The 21,004-nt window shown below is 35.7% G+C and overlaps 1 protein-coding gene across 4 annotated transcripts in view; it reads right to left on the bottom strand.

Annotated features, from left to right (window-relative positions):
• Positions 1-227: 227 nt before the first annotated feature.
• Positions 228-21,004, bottom strand: part of FOXN2 (forkhead box N2) — a 52,584-nt gene continuing 31,807 nt past the window's right edge. For all 4 annotated transcript variants that reach the window (XM_024753469.1, XM_024753468.1, XM_024753471.1 and 1 more), the window contains exons 3-6: positions 11,790-11,914; positions 9,025-9,089; positions 2,663-2,731; positions 228-1,160 (exon numbers count right to left, since the gene is read on the bottom strand). In XM_024753469.1, coding sequence (XP_024609237.1) covers positions 637-1,160; positions 2,663-2,731; positions 9,025-9,089; positions 11,790-11,914 — 783 coding nt within the window. In that variant the 3' untranslated portion in view covers positions 228-636. The remainder of the gene's footprint in view (positions 1,161-2,662; positions 2,732-9,024; positions 9,090-11,789; positions 11,915-21,004) is intronic.

Here is a 21,004-nt window from a genome sequence, read left to right as displayed (position 1 = left end):
AACTTTGTTCATGTGTCAACAAAAAATAATTAAAAACAAAAACTAAGACAAAATAAAAAATTGAAATCTCATCCTACTGGATTGCATTGTGTCAAGAGAGGAGTATGTGAGAAAGAAAGCAGCAAAATTTTTAGCTGGATCAGCAACTATAATTAATTACAGATTGGAAGAGAAAACGAAAAAAATGTTACAGAGTTGCCAATTCATTCATTTGCACACATTTTTTAGCTGGATCAGCAACTATAATTAATTACAGATTGGAAGAGAAAACGAAAAAAATGTTACAGAGTTGCCAATTCATACATTTGGACACATTAATAGAATAAATGATTTTCCCTACAAGTTTAAGACAGAGGCTGGGGATTTTTTTTTACATAATATTTCCAAATCTTATCACACTTATCACAGAAATTATGCTTTTAGGACTTCACATCATATTTATGATTGGGCATGATCCTAACAGCAATTATTTAATAAAAATTTAAAAAACAAAAATGTTTAGAAATAAACAGGTAATTAGCACCCCTCCCCCACCCTGAAACAAAAGAAGTCCATTATGGCTTTGATATCCCTTGTAAAGAATTAAGTAGAAGAGTATTGCCACATTTAAAAATAATTTCACACTAATAAGTATTTCTATTTTTTCCGCTGCTTTTGATTTTGTGTCTTTGCAGTACTTATTAGGGAACCTAGACATGTACGAATTCCAGCAAGGTGGAGCAGAGATCCAGCTGCCTCTTTGAGCTCCTCATCAATTTCTTGACACGACTGTTTTCGCATCTTTTTGTCTGGCTGCCCTTTTTCAGAGGTATCTGCACAAGCCTGTGATGCATAGCCACTGTCTCCAAGAGGATCATCTTCATAATCAACGTCTGTATCTTCTTCACTGTGAAATCCTTCACTGCCATCACTTCCTACATGGCTACTCTTTGGGATAAATTCATATACCTCATCCACAGAAGACAGGGAAGACACACTAGACCTGGATGCACAACGCTGTGCTGTCATGCTACTTGCACTGTAATTGTGGTCTTCTTTTGGATCAATGCTGGTGGCTAAAGAATCACTCTCGTGTAATCGCATAGCACTGGAATGATTAAATGCATTGCTATAACTCCTTTTTTTTTGCACTGCTGTTTTAAGAGGAAGCGGCTTCTCACCTGTGGAAAATAAAGCTTCCATCAATAAATCAAATGCATTTGATTGCAGAAACAGGCCATTTAAAACTACTACATCACTCCTGAATAAGTGCTTTAGATTGGTAATGTTTTGTGGATTTTTAAATTTTATGCAGACCATATCATCCTGTAGGTATTAATGTGAAACATTTTTAAACCACTTAATGGTATGTCTTGACCTTTCCATGGACAATATAATTACTTTGAGCTGCTTGCACAGAATGCCTCAATATCAATGTGCCACTGGTTAGCTAACCATTTACTTATTGATATTTAGGTTGTTGCCAGTTTTCCACTATTACAAATAATACTGCAATGAAAATCCATCCACAAGTCTTTTCTTACACATACGCAATATTTTTCTAGGAGAGGTAACAAGAAATACAATTAATAAGTAAAAGAATATATACATTTTAAGTTTTAATTGGTATTTCCAAACTGCCTTCCAAAATGGTTGTACCAATTTATATTCTACAGTGTATGACACTACCCATTTCCTATACTTAACCCCTAATATTATCAACCATTTTAATTTTTCATAATCTCATGGACAAAAAGATAGTATCTCAATATCGTTTCATTTTGTATCTCCCTGATTTCTAGAGAAGCCGCATCTTTTCAAACGTGTGTTGTCCATCTATATATTTCCTCCTCTGAGGCCCACCTATTCATATATTTTGCTGACTTTTCTGTTGAACTGTTTCCTTATTTCTTACTTATAAAATCTTTTTTATATACACATGTATACTCAATATTATTTCTTTGTCTGTATATAAAGTGAAGAAATATATTGTCCCAGTGTTATGCTTAAAGATATCTGCTGTTGTCAGAACTCTAAAATTTTGATGTTTAATTAAATTTACACAGCTTTTATGGATTTCGCATTTTGTATCTCACCTCAAAAAAGGCTTTTTCCATTTCAAGGTTATAAACATACTTTTCTATGTTTTCTTATTCATAGCTTTCATTTTTACTTTTAAATCTTCAAGCTTAATTTCTAAGTATGCTATTTATTTCTTCATTTCTTGGTCAATGTAACAATATCTATCACAGCATTAACCTCGATCTCTCAACTGCTCACATAAATTAAAAGAAATATAATAAAACAGAAACTAAGTTATTCAGATGAAAACACAATCTAGTTAGAAAGAAGTAATTCTGCCTGCAACACTGTAATATTTTGCATCCTAAATGACATTTGAGGGACTTCCCTGGTTAAGACTCTGTGCTCCCAATGCAGGGGGCCCGGGTTCTATCTCTGGTCAGGGAACTAGATCCCACATGCTGCAACTGAAAGACGCTGCATGCCACAACTAAAGAGCCCACATGCTGCAACTAAAAGAGCCTGCATGAAACAGCGAAGATCCCGTGTGCCGCAACTAAGACCTGGAGCAGCCAAATAAATAAATATTAAAAAAAAAAAAATAACATTTGAAAGGCACTCACAAAAAATGTATTTTAAAAAGAAAAGTGTGATTGCTTACATTCCAAAATTCCTTGTTCTATAGAAGTATTTAAAAGCATCATTGCAGTGGCAGCGTCAATATCAGATTCTGAAAAAGGAAAAGAGTGATAATATTCATGTTCTTTATAAAAGAGAGTCTACTATAAAGGAGAATTAAGAGGTACTAGAGATAAAGAAAGTTCTCTTCTTTAATTATTCACAATGAAAATAAGAACCTGACCTGCATTTCAATAAGGATTGCCCTTAAACAGATTAAATTAGCCAAGAAAACACAAAAATATTAATACTGTCTTTAGTCATAATTATATACAAGCCTACAAGTACTACAGATTTATATAATACTCAAGAGCTCAAACATAATTATGGATATTCCATAAGAAAAATGGGTTTTAAAAGAAAGGCTGGTAAAATCAGCAGGTTCTATTCCAGAGGTCATTATGCTCTCATACCTACTTCTGTACTAAAAGTTCACCCCTCTCCATCTTAGCCATCTCTGTTAGTCTGAACAATCGTGACTGAATAAAAGTAAAATGGTATAATCTAAAATGTGAAGGAAAAGTTAGAAAATGTTTATAAATTTTAGGTTATAAAGAATAAGTTTAAAACAAGACTGATATGAAACCCCCCATTTCTATATCTCAAAGCTGGAAAATTTTTATTACCCCAAAGTTTTGCATTTTACTTGTAATATCTAATTATAAAGTTATTTTTGATAATAAATTCATGAGGATAGTGACTTGCTTTCTCCTCATCTTGACCATAAACTCTGTGAAGGCAGGAAATGTTTTTGACCTTAATAAACAGGCTTAACTTATCAGAAGATTGTTGCTATGAAGGAGCACATAATACTATACTCTTTTCCCTTGAATAAAATGTGATCTTATGAATCAGAGTCTCTAGATGAATGTCTTTCCAATTAGACTGTCAGCTTCCTTAAGATAGGAATCATGACTTATCCTTTTTATGTTCCATAATGCCTGGAACAAATAGTGGTTCCTTGATAAATGTGTAAAGAATATATTACATCTTTGCCCTTCCTCCTTTCCTTAGATTAAGCTGATTATCACCAAATTACAGAGTCTTTGGCATGTTCTAAGTATTAGCAACTTAGAAAATGGACAAAGATGGGCCTCTAAGAACAATAGAGGTGGGATTTAAACCTGTGCAGTCTACCTCCAGAACCCAGGCCTTCAATTTGTACTCTATCATCATCCCTTAATACTTACTAAGCATCTATAATTAGAGTAGGAAATTTTGTAGAAAATTACCGAGTATACTGGAAATTCTCTATTCTGTTATTCATTCAATAGAGTGTCCTGTTATAAGGCTGACATCATTCCAGGCTGTGAGAATATAGCAGAAAACAAAACAGGAAAATCCCTAACCTCTCATAACACAAAGAAATACAGTATATCAGAGTGAAAAACACTAGGGAGAAGAATTAAGGGGGAAGGGAGACAGAGAATGAGGGGAAAGGTGGTTGCAATTTTAAGTAGAGGTTAGGGAAGGCCTCAAGGAGAGGAAACAGTTGAGCAAAAACCTCAGGGAGGTGAGGGAATGAAACCATGAAGACATCCAAAGGAAAAGCATTTCAGGCAGAAAAAAACAGCAAGTTAAAAAGAATTTGAATCAGTGATTCCCACATGCCACAGCCACAGAGGCTAGCAAAACAAAGACCTCTGCAATTCCTATCTTTCAGAATGAGACCTGACTACAATACGATCAGAGTTCAGTATTCTAACATGTCTTTGAAGAATAAAAGGTACAGCTATAGCTCATATTGTATCTCTGTGTGAACTGGAAAAAAAAAAACAACTTGCCTCCAGGTGAATGTTTCCCTATACCCAGGCACACAGCTTGGGGACTGGAGTGCTGGCTGATTTCAAAGCCCATTCACTGCCTCAGCCAGGTGTCCTTGTGCAGGGCACAACTTGCATGGCATTATACTAACAGAGAGACTCCTGCTCCATGAAATAATTAAATATATACCTTGTTGCCAACTTTATTAAAAAAAAAAAGGGAGTGGTAGTGAGGGAGAGAATCTAATACTGAAATGCATTCTAATGAGGAAACAATTCCAGGAAATTTATTAATCTTATAAATGAAGCACCTATAAAACATTCTTAATTTCTGAAATACAATACCTAAAACTAAAGAAAATTGATTAAGAGACTTATCCTGACAAAATAAGAAAGCTGCATGAATACCATTTCCTTTCTTAAAATAATAACAAAATTAGGTACTGTTTCTACAACAGTAGAATGATAGGAAAAGTGTTCCTTAAATACCCTTATTTCTTGTAGGAATTTGTTACAGGCAAATTAATTTGAATTTTCCCACATGAAATTACTTATTTGCAAAAACTTCTTTGCAAAAGGATTTTATCTACATCTGATTTGTTTGGTTCAGAACATTTGCTAAGTATGCTTCCCACAATGCCTTGCCAATTAACTAAAAAAAAGTTTAACTTCAGTGTTAAAATAAGCACCAGAGAAATGATAGCAGACACTCGGTAATCAAGAACACCTGGTTATCAATACAATCTTGAACTTCTTGGAACAAAAACTGTCTGTGTAGATTTTACAAACAATTTTTATTTATAGTACCAAATCAGTTTTGGTATTAAAATTAAACTTAAGACTTATTTGTTTATTGTCACAACTGAACATACTTCATAATGCTTTTTTTCATTAGTAAGTACTTCATGCTGTTTTAAAGATGGTGCTGTGGTTTTAACAAACATACTATTAGCTATATTATTTAACATATTCAGTTCATGAAGAATGAAAATTTGGTTCATTTATAAAGTCTTTTGTATATATTTTCTCTGACACTATTTAGTTTAATCCTATAATTCACTTCCAGTTTACAGTCATTTGTCGTTAGAGCCATGAGAGCCATCAAAACAGTGAATTAGACAATAACAACAACAACAACTTAGTTAAGTCATATTATTTCCCTTTTTATCCTTCATAGTTCTGACTGGGGTTCAAAATATGCTACTGATTTAATAACTGGTTCAAATAAATCTCTGTAAAAAGTGTTAATTTATGCCTCCTGGTTTATATTTTCTTAGCCTTGATGCTAAGAAATTATTAACAATAATTGAGAAAAAAATTTAAAAGACATCAGTCTTAACTATGTGAAAGTGAGGGTTATAATAAGACAAATAAGTTTCTATCATCTGATTCTCAGTCCATTTGCTTAAGGAATGATATGAGAACCAGAGGCAGAATTTAAATGGTTATAAGCTAAGTGATAAATATAATAGGACTTACTGCCTTTACCAAACCAATATACACATTTACAGAGCATCCAAACAGAGAACCTGTTTCTTGTGATTCTTTAAAGAAGTAGGAGAGCGATTTCAAAAAATTACTAAGACTTTAAGCTGCTTGGACCACCAGTTTACTTTCATTTCAATTAAGATAAAAATTATGCTAATTTGTAACCTGAAATTTGAACTTAGATATGCACTTAGCCCCTAACTTCATCATTAACTGTCTAAATTTCATATTTCCTTGTAGTATGCTAGTGCTTAAGTATAAATACTAAAATTTACTAACTAGAATATAGTTCCGTTTTTGTCTTCTTTGTTCACTGATATATCCTTGGTGCCTAGAACAGTGCCCGGCACACAAGTGCGCTCGATAAATATTTTTAAACAGATGAATTTACTCCAAACCCACACCAAATATTGACAAAAACAGCTTCTGTTTTGCTATCTCAGTATGAGATTCCTGTGCCTCCTGCTGCCCGCTATACAATACTGTAAAATAGTTATTGGCAAGATGAGCAAAAAAGATTAGACTTTAAAAAAGATAATTCTGTGAAGTGACAGATGAATCTTATATTGGATTCTAATACTGGAGCCAACAATGAAACTTCTGTGATCTTTACAAAACACAAAACTGACAATGTCATCTCATTCTTTAAAGACCTTCAGCAGTTCCTCCAACGCCTCATATCTGGTAGGAGTGCAGGCTTTGAAATCAGAGTTCCTTCTATACCATTTACTAGTTGTGTGACTTTGAGAAAGTTACTTAATCTCTCTGAAGTTCAGCTTCCTTATTTGTAAGAGAGGGTAACAATACCTCAAAGAGTTGCTGTAATGCATACGAAACACCACAGTCAGGAATTCAGTGCGAACTAATGTTATAGTTATAGGAAGAAGTTCAAACTCATTATGCTAAATAAGCTCTCCTTGATTTGGCTAATGCCTGCTTAAACTTCTTCATTTGCCTTGTCCACACTAAACGATCATATCTACAGCCACTGGACGGAGGCTACCTGGTCCTCTTCTACGCTCTTAGGTTTCAGCCACACTTACCCACCTGCAGTTCCCAGCAACTGTCCTCCACCAAACCTCTACCCAAAAATATCCTCCCAACTTCTGAGGCCCAGAGCTCAAGCATCACAGCTTCTTCTCTAAGAGGCCTTTCCTGACCCACCTCTAAGCTTAATTTGCCACCCACTTCCTTTTCTCCCAATGTACTCTGCATAATTCTAGTCAACCTTCTTCAGTTAAACTCTGTTTTCTGAGAGTAGGGCCTGGGTCTCTTTCATCTCTGCATATCCCAAAGCACCCAGTTCAATGCTTGGCACAATGGAGGAATTCAGCAAGTACTTGTAGAATAAACAGTTGAATGTTTAATCGATTTATCATTGTATTTTCAAACTTTACCCTAGAAATAATATCAAGAGTTATGAAAAAGCAAATTTCCTCAGAAGTCTATGAATATGTGCTAGAGCAACCTGACTTAATGATAAATTTTCTTAAGTTTTTGTGTGGTAGTACGTTTTCCTGTTAAAACTCAAGAGAATTGTGTATTCTGTTCCAGGACAGACTTGCAAAAACAGAATGCCAACCACCCTCCCCAAGTGAATTACTAGAAGGGGAATAGCCCTAAGACTCACAATGATAGAGATGGAGGGAAGTAAGGTGTTAGCAGTCATGGAGAGATGTAAACTCATTAGATGAAGAAGTACCTAGGCTCTAGTTGTGGAAGCTGCTCCCCAAAGGAAGAAGAATTTGGATGGAATAGAACAAGAGCAAGAAGAAATTCTAAATAAACCCCAGAATTCAAAAGAGAAAATGTTCTCAAAATGTGTATATGAACTAAGCTTAAAAGATTAAGGGTCAGAACTCACTGAGGCAATAAAAAGATAAAGGAAGTTTCAGCAATACCTAAATGTAAAGAGAGCACATTTACTCATGCAGGTAACAGGAAAATGGATACTTGCCTTATGTTAAGTAACAGCATATTTGAAGCAGACTCCCAATCCGCTTAACTTCTCTGCAGAGTCCTCTTAAGCTTTTTCACACTCTTTCCCTCCCTTATTTTTACAGACCACCATCATATTGTTTCCTAGGCTTGGCTTAGTGTAGTTCTAAAGAGCCTAAATATTTCTGATACAGAGAAAGGCTTTTAGTCTGAGAATTTCTATTTTTAAAGGTCATAGAAACATCTGTAGGCTCCAAAGCAACAATGCTAGGAAAACTTATGTTAATATATCACTAACCTGTAAGAGTAACTATGAGTAGGGGGGGAAAACTGCAATTTCAGAATTTTGACCTACGTTTTAAAAGTCTACAAAATTCTAAAAGTTAACATTGCTTTCTTCCTAAATTATAGTTCTTTACACTTAACCTATAAAAGAAATACGTAAAACCATCCCTAACTCAAAGGCCGTACAAAAACAGGTGGCAGGCCAGATTTGGCCCATTGGACATAGTTTGTCAACCTCTATTCTAGTCTGACAGACTTAAAAAGATAATTCTCTATTGCAGGCATTACTAAGAAATATTTCCCTATTTTCAAGGAAAAGTATACATAAAAGGAAATGAAAACAGGGATATAAAACAGTATACACAGTATAATCCCAGTGGAGAAAAAGTGTGTGTGGGAGGTGGTGGGTGTATGTGCATGTATGTGCATGCACGCAAACATATCTACTCATGTGAAAGGCATAAAAAGGACCAAAGCAATTATATTAAAATGTGAACAGCAGAGGTGCAAGATAGATAAGGGTAGGGGATTAAGAGGTACAAACTACTATGCATAAAAGAAATAAGCTTTAAGGATATATTGTACAACACAGGGAATAGTCAATATTTTATAATAACTATCTACGGAGTATACCTTAAAAAATCGTGAATCACTATGTTGTACACCTGAAACATATAATATCAAGTATACCTCAATTAAAAAGTTAACAGCAGAATAAAGGGTAAGTTTTAGTTTCTTTTTTATAAATGTTTTTATTTTCCAAAACTTCTACAATGAACATTTAATACTTTTATAATTTAAAAATAATTAAACAAAAATTCTGATTTTTGATCTGAGTTTTTATGATTTAAAATACTGATCTTCCACATACCTTTGAGAGTTCGCACCTGGTTCTGCTTGAGTACAGAGCTTAAGTAGTGAGGTGATAAAGAACCACTGAAAAATAAAGAGATAAGACAAGCGTACTTATAAAAGATCTTTATTTCACATTTTATAGAACTTAGTTACAAATACAACTAATTTGTACAATAAAAAACACAAACTATTTTTACCTTGTTTTCTTTGCTAATACTATTCAGTTTAGGAAGAGTCTGCCAAAGCAGAAAGAGCATAAGATCCAAGTTTAAATCACAACTATTTGGGTGTTCTTAGGCAAAATAATTAATCTTTTAGTTTCTTCATCTGTAAAACAGGAATAATTAAACCTCCCACGTAGGGTTGCTGTGATAATTAAATAAGAATAATGAATTTAAAATGCCTGGAACAATAGACAATACGTAATAGTTACTGTTTGATTTTGTATTGGATGCCTAAGTTTGATATGATATTAATACAGGTGTTAAAATACAAATAAAGTGTTTACCAAAACAATGTTTAAGGAAGACTGTATGGTGATGACAAAAAACAGATAAGCTCCTGATTTAATCAATAAATATCAGTATCAAATTAAACTTTCTATATTCATGAAAAAAGACCAGTAGTTTTTTTCTTGTTTTTGTTTTTTTAGTTCCAAAAATTAAGACATTTTTGGGACAAACTATTTCTCTTCTTTGGAATTTTTGATAGTATTTTTAAAAAATCTGCTTTTTGCTAACCAAATTGAAAGTCTAGGGCTTCCCTGGTGGCGTAGTGGTTGAGAGTCTGCCTGCCGATGCAGGGGACATGGGTTCGTGGCCTGGTCCGGGAAGATCCCAGATGCCGCGGAGCAGCTGGGCCCGTGAGCCATGGCCGCTGAGCCTGCGCGTCCGGACCCTGTGCTCCGCAACGGGAGAGACCACAACACTGAGAGGCCCACATACGGCCAAAAAAAAAAAAGTCTATTTCTTAGTCACAGTTTTACGTACTCTATAGATCATTCTCTTCCTCAGACTGACCAATTATGACATGAAAGGGCTACACAAAGTTGTGTCAGATGGAACTGTTATTTTGCCAAACAATGATAAAGAGAAAATGTTTCTAAAAATATTAAGGTAATGTTTTAAAGTCAAAGAGTATAATCTTTATGCTGTTGTTTTATCTACCTGTTTTTAAACCACAAAATCAGCTTTATTTAACATATAAATATAGGATAAAGCTAAGAGATATAAACATGAAAATGCATCATATCAAAGGCACAGGAAAGTGTATTTTTGATGGTATACAAAGTAGAGTGCCAATTCTCCCATTTAATTTTTAATAAAAAATAACATTGCTAAATAAAACATGAAAGGACCATCAGCAGAACTTACCATTCGCTTCTAAACTATTTTTTTTCTTTTTTTTTTTTGCGGTATGCGGGCCTCTCACTGTTGGTGGCCTCTCCTGTTGAGGAGCACAGGCTCCAGACGCGCAGGCTCAGTGGCCATGGCTCATGGGCCGCTCCGCGGCACGTGGGATCTTCCCGGACTGGGGCACAAACCCGTGTCCCTTGCATTGGCAGGCGGATCTCAACCACTGCGCCACCAGGGAAGCCCTAAACTATTATTTTTTTTAACTAGGACATCTCATAAGCACCAACATTAAAGAAGGTATCAACTCCCAAACAATGAGAATATGAAACTCTGATAACGTCTTTTCTAGGTTTCATTTCATAAGGATAAACCAGTTCTTGTTACAATGATCCTTCTAATCTACTAATATGGTAAATAAGCTTAAATCTCAATAAGTATATATGTATATATATTGCTGACATTTCAACTTTAGTCTTACTAATTTTTTTAACTGTATCTCAGCTATAACCGCTCCTCTAAAAGTCATCTAATAATACTTAAAGAAATTAAACACACGAAATGTTGATAACTGTTGCAAATGGGAGTTCACATTCTCCCTACTTTTGTGTATGTTTCAAAATTGCCCTGTATTATTTTATTAAAAAGCTTAAAAAACTTTTTATAGACTACCCTTAAAGGTATCTTGACAAAATCTGTCATTTTTAACTCAAATTAAGATATGTAATAGAATTTAAAAAAAAGATTCTGAAGGTTTCTTTAAGAAAAGGAAACAATCAGATTTAAGGACATCGTATCATTTTCAGATTTAACTTAAAATTGGAAAGCTATAAGATCAATTTGTTGATCACTGAGTTAGAAAACAGAAGCCAAGGAAAATCATTATATTTACCAGCAGAAACAAAACAAATAAAAAACTCCAAAGCATTATTTTACTTGACAACATTTAAAAATCTGAGACTTGAACATAATTTTCTAATATTAAACATATTGTGAAGGAAAAAAACTTAAAATAGAAAAAGAAATATAAATATGTATATAAAAATGCTGCAATGACAAATTTAATCACCTTATTTAAAAATTTTTAAATATACTTTTACTTTCCCATGTCTTCAGGTCAGCATTAGCACTGCAGACAATTTAAATGATTTAACCTTTACAAAAAGGTTTCAGGTGATACCTGAAATCATATTATCACTGTCTTTAGACTTTAGTTGGAATATTATTAACTACATTTTCCAGAATTTATGTTCTCACTTATCCAACATCCTGTTTCCTAATAAGTTAGACTATAAGTAAAAATGCCTTATGCTAATGTCTTATTCATAAATCTCTATATAATTAAAAAACACTACAACTCTAAGTTTCTCCATCTCATATAATGAAATCTTATCTATCACCACTGACATTTACATGTTAGATCCTGTACCTTTGTGGTGATGCAGGAGGGGTGTAAAATGTTGATTTTGAGGGAAAAGGTTGCTTCTTCAGTGCTTGCATAAGGTTGGGTTTATATTCTGGATCAACACACCATAAGGAGCCTTTTCCATTAACCTAGAATAAAATATACAAGAATTAGTAACCTGGAACTTTAAGACACACAAAATCAGTGTCTGAATGCTTTTAATAAATGTGTGTGGGGAAAAAAACCCAATAGTACCTTTTGAATACAAGGCAAAAGTTGAAGTAAATTTGCTAGGAATGGACTGTGTGACTAAAAGCCCCAGAGGCAGACTGCCTGGGTTCCTATCCCCTGCCCTGCCATTGACCCGCTGTGTAATTTTAGGAAGGTTAACTAACCTCTATTTCTTTGGGCCATTATTCCCTTATTTGTAAGGTATGGATAATAACAGTACCTACCTCATAGGTTTGTTCTATGTATTACATTATGCATAAAGTACTCTGCACATTGCATGGCACTAGGGCCACAGGACTGCACAACTCTAGGACATGGCATTCACATCACATTCTGTGAGAATGATACAACACCAAGCTGTGCAGAGAACAGCATGAAGGGCTGTACAAGGTGGTCCTCTACATGCTAAGATGTCAACAAATGTTACCCCTTATCATTACTGTTAAAGAAAGAAAAGATTAGGTAGTGTCATTCTCCCAAAAGTGCTAAACAATATATTAGGTGATGCATATAAAAATAACTTCATTTTTTATGGCATTAACACTAGTGTTTAGTTTCCCATTTAAACTGTTTAAATTCAAGGCAAACAATTTAATGAAAAGATGGCAAAAGTCTCAAAGAGTAGTTAAGTCAAAAACTGAGGCATGGAAAAGACTCCTGTAAAAGATAAAAAAGAGGGAGAAGTATCAACTCTTCCCTCAAGATGGTTAAGTTACAACATTCGAGGAACTTCTGGATAATATGGTAATGGCCACACAAGCCCAGATTTCATGGAAATAGTCACTAGAATCTAAAAATAATACAATTTGTATGATTTCTGGAAACTAGAGAAAATATAACAGAAGTGCCTGCTAAATTGCAAATGGGAGGTGCCTGAAAGACTGGCTTGCCTGCTCCACAATTCCGCTAATATGAAGGAACAGCTTACCAGGAAGGTAAGTAGACAACATACCTGAAGAATCTCACGAAAATGATCTAATGTGCAAGGGGAAAGGCCAGGCTATGAGATAATTCCTTCAAACAGGTTTGAAAAATGCTGAGTATTTTACCTCTTTCCTTCTTAGAAGGTTACATTACATACTAGCAGATTAAGGGTCCTAAACAGTCCTGCTTTAATTAAACCTGTTTTAAGAAGTTTCCCAAAGTTATTTGACACAGAACCTCTTTCTCCCAGGAAACATCTGAGGAGGCTAGTGTTCTGTGGAACACCTATGAAAAACACTGATGTGATTAATGAATTCTTGGAGAGTATACTTTCCAAATATTAACAGAAAAAACTACAAACATTGATTAGACCATGAAGAAAAATAAATTACCCTTTAAAGATCACTGTAGCGTAAAAAGAAAAAAAAAATATCCCAACAACAAAATTCTCTGACCACTTGGAAATTTATAAACACTCTTGTATTAAAAATATATCCAAACTACAATTATAGATTATCTAGTAAATAAAAGGTATAAGAAACAGTTATATAAAAACTAAGTGGGTGTGGTCAAATGCCACACACACTAGTTGAGCTAGTCAAACTAAATAACTGAAGGACTTCAGGAGCTGTAAGACCACCTGCAAACTCTTCCTTCAGGATGTATCTTTCCTACTTCTTTAGCTGAACATCCATCCCTACCTACACATCCTGAACAGTCTGACTAGATGCACATCCCTACAAATATACCACATTTACCTACAGCTTACATACAAAACCCTATAGCCATGCAAAGAGGAGGTCCAACTGCAAATTCATCCCACACTGCCCCAGAGCTAAACACTACTTGTACAGAAGTTAAGAGTACAAGCCTTGGAGGAAGAATACCTATTTTGGAATCCTGGCTCTGTCACTTAACAGCTGTGTAACCTGTAGAAAAATGTCTATGTTCTCTGTGTACTAGTATGCTCAAAATATATATAAAACAGTACCTACCAGACACAAAAGCACTCAAACATTGGCTACTACTATTGCTATATGTTATGTTCATTTTCTTTGTAGTTTTAAAAATTGTTTGTTTCTTCCAGTCTAATAGCATGCAAATTTGTTTTTCTGTTTCTATTCCGCTAGTTACTGATACTAAATTTTAATAAATATTTTTGAATATATTTAATCTTTTGAAGATACAAATGTCAAAAATTAAATATAAGGTATAACCTGACCCCTTCCCACCATGATGTACAAAACTTCCTCAGAACTAACTCACAAGATTAGTGAGATTCAAACTGTTACTATTTTTTTTTTTTTTTTTTTTTTTTTTACGGTATGAGGGCCTCTCATTGTTGTGGAGCACAGGCTCCGGACACGCAGGCTCAGCGGCCACGGCTCACGGGCCCAGCCCGGACCGGGGCACGAACCTGTGTCCCCTGCATCGGCAGGGGGACTCTCAACCACTGCGCCACCAGGAAAGCCCTGTTACTAATTTTTGTTTTTATGTTACACCTTTTCTATTTCAAAAACCCTTTCTTAAACTTTGAATTACACTTCATAACATTAACAATTATATAGACAACAATAAAACTGACCTGTGTCCTATTCCCCTGCTCCTTTCTGCTTGTATAAAATCCTATATGATGTACGCTATTATCATTGCTGAAGATTTAATGTGATAAATTCCAGGGTGCTTCCATTTCCTGAACTCTTTTTCAAGGTAACATTAGCCTATTACCGAGGCTTTTTTATCTCTAAATATCATGTCGTAACTATTATAGCAGAATGGCATAATGAAAGAATACTGTTTCACACGTTTTCAAACTGAGGTTCTAATCATTGCTTATTGATTGGCTACTTGATAGTGGACAAATCACTTAATCTCTAGGAGTCTGTCCTCTCATATTTTATCTGTAGAATTAAAAAAACAGGCCACTTCACTGAGTTGTGATGAGAGTCAAATAAGGTAATGTATATGCAAGCGACATAGAGCTGCAAACTAAGTGAATACTAAGAGATTATACTGAAATTGGCACATATCAATAGTAAGTGTATATGGCTTAATAACAATATATTCCTACTCCTAAGAGATGAGGGAGTTTTTAAAAACATCAACAATAGGAACAAAAATCAATTAATTCCGAAGAGACAAAAGTTAGAAAAAAAAGAGATGGATTAAATTGATAAAGGAAAAACATTCTTGTCTGAGGAAAAGTATGGTAATTGAGTATAAGGCAGTTTTTAACATCCTAGCAACTTAAATATATTGGAAAAGAAAAACCATGGGTGTCAAATCACACTGTAATATAGTAAGAAACATACCATACTATCAGGTGAAACCTTTTCTGGCCTACAGCAGCAAGATATCACATGAAGTACACTAAACAAGTGTTTGAAATTTTAATTTTTTTCCAAAGGAAGTCAAATTTTACAAATGTAGTTTTGAATTAAGTGATGGAACATCTTAAATTAGATATATTTTCAGTCGCTTGACCTAAGTGGTAAATGTGTTTTGAAGATTGGGAAATAAAACTTTAAAATGTTAGCACCCACAACATCCTTTGCCCCAAAACCACTTCAGTTTCATACAGAAAAGATATGCATGAATTATTTTTCATATATTGACTAAGACAATTATTTTAATAATTCTAACCATGTTCTACCTTGGTATTCCTGAGATTATACTCCTAGAAGCTGTTTAGTTCAAATCTACTTTTAAAATTCTCTTGTGAGAGAACTGCAAATAATTTTGATCTTTTAAGAACTGCTATTTCTTTGAAACAGCAAATTGGAAGAACTGGTACTGAAAACTTGTAGTTCAGGGCAGTTAAGTGTCTTGAGTAAGTTCTCCAAATAACAGTCTGGTTTATGTTACCATGGCAGCACTTCCGTTCCCTGGGTCTGTTCACAAACTATCAGTAACAAGATAAAATTATGTATTTGCTAATCTATGTTTCAGAGTCTAGAGCAAAAAACTTATTTGGAATCTAAGTCTCACTTAAAAACTTTGCTTCTTTATTAAGTTGTGCTTAGATGATGGAACACAAGTAATAAAGAGTTTTAGAAGTATTGTTTTAAATTTGCCTACTACAAGACACATTTTTTGTGCAATGGAAACAGGAAATGTGCATTCTCTCATGTACTATTTTGCATTTTGGAACTCTAAGGCTTCTGGACTTATTTGGTAAAGAACCACAGAAGCTTTGGAAGAAATGAGGAATATATATTAAGAATTGAACTTTAAAAAGATTTATCTTAATGGAAGTTGTAAAGAAAACTGGGAGAAGAAACAATGTTCCCTATTCCTGAAATGTTTTTATGTACCTGCCCTGTACATTTTAACAGTTTCCCCCCTTGACTACGTTTTTCAGTGGTTTTTAGAACCACTAAGTTTAAAAGGGCATTATTCATAATTCTTGCTTATAGTGTGAACTTTTATGGTGGCTTGCATGACTTCCTTTCTTGGGATTTAGCTATTGAAGCAAATCACAACTACGAAAACGTAGAGACTAAAATTGTACTAAACCAGGCAAAACTTCTAATTTCATGTTTCCCAGTTAAAATCTCCATTAACTGTTTTAGTTTGGCTTTTACAAAAGTTTGAAAAGCAGATTTAAGACTTCAGTGTTAACATTTAAAACATAAAAACAAATCAAAACAAAAAAAACACCATGTCTAGTTTTTGTAATTTTAAAATTCTGAGACAGATAAATGCCAAGCCAAGATTTTTAGACCCATCTCTTGAGAGTGGTAACTATGGTATGGATGAGGGTAGGAAACTAATCAACAGCGATACCAGCTGGCTGGGTATCAATATCAATTTGTAGTTTGACCTGGACCTTTGTCAATCTTGTCTTCTTTTTTGAGATTACCATCTCTAGATAACAGCTTTCATCAGAAAACTGCTTTCAAGGTTGCCAAATTCAGTTCCAGCATCTAATGGAAGTAAGTGTAACTTGCTTGCCTTTTGCCGACTGGAAGAGAAATACTGTCCTTTTGAGGCATTGATTCAAGAAGTATTTTATAAATTAAAAAAAAAAGAAATTCACAAGCCTTCCCAATCCCACTTGAATGTATCACTTTCTGTCCAAACTTCAGACATTTAAGTAAAGTGGTCCATTGATTTTCGTGAAGACCATCACCTACCAGTTCCTTCCCTCCCACCCCAACTTGTGGCAATAGCTGGCTAATTTTTATACCAATGTATTACAATTTCTGTATTTATTCTCATATTCTTTATTAGCTCATAAGATAATTTCTTTCTCTTTATCACACTCTCCCTGAAATCTGGACTGTACGTTTTCCCATTCACTAACTTCCACTTCCTTAATTCCTTTCTTTCTCTAAAGATTCAAAAATGCTCAGGTTAATTATATAAATAATGTATACAATTAAAAATTAGGGACAAGAACAAATCCCTTTTGATTACTAACACAAATTATACCACACTAGACATATTGTTCTAGAACTTTACCACAATGAATATTCTTATATATTGAATGCATCTCTGTGTGCAAGTATGAGTTTTACTTAAGGGGAGAAATCAGAATCTGATCCACTAGATCAAAGGATACGCACATTTCTAATTCTAATAACTACTGCCAAGTTGCCCTCATGAATGGTCATACTAATTTACACTCCTATTAACGGTGAGAAACTATTGATATTGATTTATTTCCCCATATCCTCAACTAATAAAACATTAAAAAATTTTGCAATCTAATGGGTAAAAACTGTTTTGTTCTTTTAATTTGTATGTCCCTGATTGCTAGAGAGGATGAACATCTCTGCATATGTTTATGGCCATGTGTATTTCCTCCTCTGTGAAGCCCCTGTTCATATTTTTGTTAATTTTCCTATCAGGTTTTCTTTTTCTTATTGGATTGTATGTGTTCCTTACATACAGCGGTGTGCTGCTGACTGTAAACATCCTCTATCCACTTCGCATTTAATGACATAATGTTGGTAGCTCGAAAGTGGCCACAATAGAAATAACCACTGTTCATATATTTTTTTTAAACTTTTTTTTTTTTTCGGTACGCGGGCCTCTCACCGTTGTGGTCTCTCCCGTTGCGGAGCACAGGCTCCGGACGCACAGGCTCAGCGGCCATGGCTCACGGGCCTAGCCGCTCTGCGGCATGCGGGATCTTCCCAGACCGGAGCACGAACCCATGTCCCCTGCATCGGCAGGCGGACTCTTAACCACTGTGCCACCAGGGAAGGCCCATATATTTTTAATTCTAATCTTTTGGCTGCTACTTGTCTCAATCACTTCTTAGCTCATCATTTTCAAGTTGTTTTTTTTTTTTTTTTTTTTTGCAGCATTTGACACTGTCGCTCATTCACACTTAAACTGACTCTCCCTGGCTTCCATTATACCATACTTTTCCTAGACTCTTCTACTGAAAATCAACGCTGAGGTCTTTAAACTTAGAGCTTTAATACCATAACATCACTACCATTCCTGTATCATATTTCTAAATATCTAGTAGACAGTTCCCCTTTTACATCCCATCATAAGCATAAACACAATAGGTCTAAAACTAGAAAAGAATTAAGGATACAGTTCAAAAAATAAAACCTAATAATGCACGGTGGAAAGGATACATCCAAAATTTCCAATGCTTTCAGTCGTCTGAAAGGAAAGTTTGACTGGGGCAGGGGGATCTGCTTCCAAAATGGCTCACTCATATGGCTATTGGAAGGAGGCCTCATTTCCATGCCACAGGGGCCTCTCCACAGGGCTATTTAAATAAGTGTCTGTATGATATAGCAGCTGACTTCCCATAGAGCTAATTAGCCAAGAATCCAAGATGGGAACCATAATGTCTTTTATAACCTGGATTCAAAAGGCACACTTCATCATTTCCACAATATCCTCTTGGTTACATGAGTCAGCCCTCTGCAGTATTGGAGGGGACTTCACAAGGGCACAAATACCAAAAGGTGGGGCTCATTTGGGGGCCATCTTGGAGGCTGGCTATAACAGAGACTGATCCTTTGAAATTGCTAAGGCTTTGTTTAATGGCCTAACCACATAGTTGCCCTCCATAAATGTTCCATGTGTAGTACAGAATGTGTTACACAGCAATTTATTACATAGCAATAGATAACTAATAAGCTCCTTTAAGTTAGTTATAAGACGATGATGTGTCCAAATGTCTTGCTACCCAGGGTGTGTCCATGGATTTAGAGGCATCAGGATGACCTGGGAGCCTGTTAGAAATGAAAGAGCCTCAGTCCCCATCCTAGATTTGCTGAAGCAGAATCAGTATTTTAACAAGATTCCCAGATGATCAGTAGGTACATTCAAGTTTGAACAGCACTGTCCTATAAAATCCTTCAGTTACCAAAAAATATAAGTACTTGTCCTTTTAACTTTTATTCTAAATAAGAATAGGAGATTTCTGCTACCACTTGGGGTATAGAAAGCCATAAAAGAACATCACTCCCAGCCTAACAAGAAAAAAACTGGACTTCCCTGGTGGCTCAGTGCTTAAGAATCCGCCTGCCAATGCAGGGGATATGGGTTCGAGCCTGGACCAGGAAGATCCCCATGCCGCGGAGCAACTAAGCCCGTGCGCCACAACTACTGAGCCTGTGTTCTAGAGTCTGCGAGCCACAGCTACTGAGCCGGTGTGCCACAACTTCTGAAGTCCGCAGGCCTAGAGCCCATGCTCCACAACAAGAGAAGCCACCACAATGAGAAGCCTGCACACTGCAACGAAGAGTAGCCCCCGCTTGCCGCAACTAGAGAAAGACCATGTGTAGCAATGAAGACCCAACACAGCCAGAACTAAATTATAAAAAAATTAATTTAAAAAAAAAAATTAAAAAACAAAATAGCCTACATAACCGTAATTTTTTATGAGCCTATCTGAGATCTAAGGCTGCAAGACAACAGAAATAATTGAATTTTGAAGTATGACAGGTCGTGTGAGGAGAGACAAAACATATGAACAGTTTCACATTTGGTAGACCATGGAAGAAGTGGCAGTCACAATAAAAGGCAAGAAAAAAAATACTCAAAACTGTAGGCAGGCAGGAGACCGAAGGAAGACACCCTTGGAGACGGAGATAGATGTGCAGAACCTACCACGGTCTGAGGCTGGAGCAAAGATATCAGGCAAAGCCCATTCATGCTCCAGGCCCTGAATGAGCAGAAGGTGAGATCAGGTGTCACTGTGGCAGAGGCACAAAACCTGCCTAAACCCTGGACAAAGCTCCATACCAAGCAAAAGCAGTCTGCCGCTGAGAAAGAGGCAAAGTATACTCCTCACCCCAGTCCCCGGGAAAGGATGGCTGCTATTGGGAGAAAAGTACAAAACCCAGCTATCTTCACATTTTACTGACACTAGGCAAGGTATTCAATACTACATGCCATTAGAAGGGCAGGAAATCTGTTCATGCCCAAATCCTTCAAAGATACAAAGCAGAGATCTGCTGCTGCTGGGAAATGGTCACTCACTTGAACCTAGAACTTCCCACTGATATTAGGCAACATCTACCCACCATGATAGGAATGAGAAAGAAATTGGCCTGAGTGCTGGAACAGTGCTGTCCAGTAGGAATTTATACAATGACAGAAATATCCTATTTTGTGCTATCCAATATGCCAACCACTAGCCATATGTAGGTAGTTGGCTATTGATGAGTGCAGCTCTAGACTCCACTCTGAGTAAATGGGAGAGACTGTCCGCTCATGCAGGAGACAAGGAAAGTCCCACTCTTGAGGCACAGGTGTACAGAGTCTGATTAAGACTAAAACTGGAGCAGAAAAACCAAGAAACCCACCCTGTTCACACTAAGAACTTTGCACCAAGTAACAAGCAAGAGCAATCTATTGCTAAGGAAGGGGCAAGAGTACAGAGAGAAATACTCAACTCCTCTCACCTCTAAATGTGTCACAAACTGAAAGATGGAGTTGGAGCAGAAATGCTGAGAAACATCACCTGACATTGCAGGCCGCACACTAAGTACAAAGCATCAACAGTCCATCTCTGTAGGAATGTGAAGACTATGGTACACTGAAGGTAACTATGACAACCACAAAACCCAAACCCAGCTCAATTATTTACTAGATTGACCAATACC

The sequence above is a fragment of the Neophocaena asiaeorientalis genome, unplaced genomic scaffold (genome assembly GCF_003031525.2).
Source record: "Neophocaena asiaeorientalis asiaeorientalis breed wild unplaced genomic scaffold, Neophocaena_asiaeorientalis_V1.1 scaffold171, whole genome shotgun sequence".
Classification (NCBI taxonomy): Eukaryota; Metazoa; Chordata; class Mammalia; order Artiodactyla; family Phocoenidae; genus Neophocaena; species Neophocaena asiaeorientalis.
Note: the sequence above shows the minus strand (reverse complement) of the source record. Positions and strands in the feature narration are given on the sequence as shown.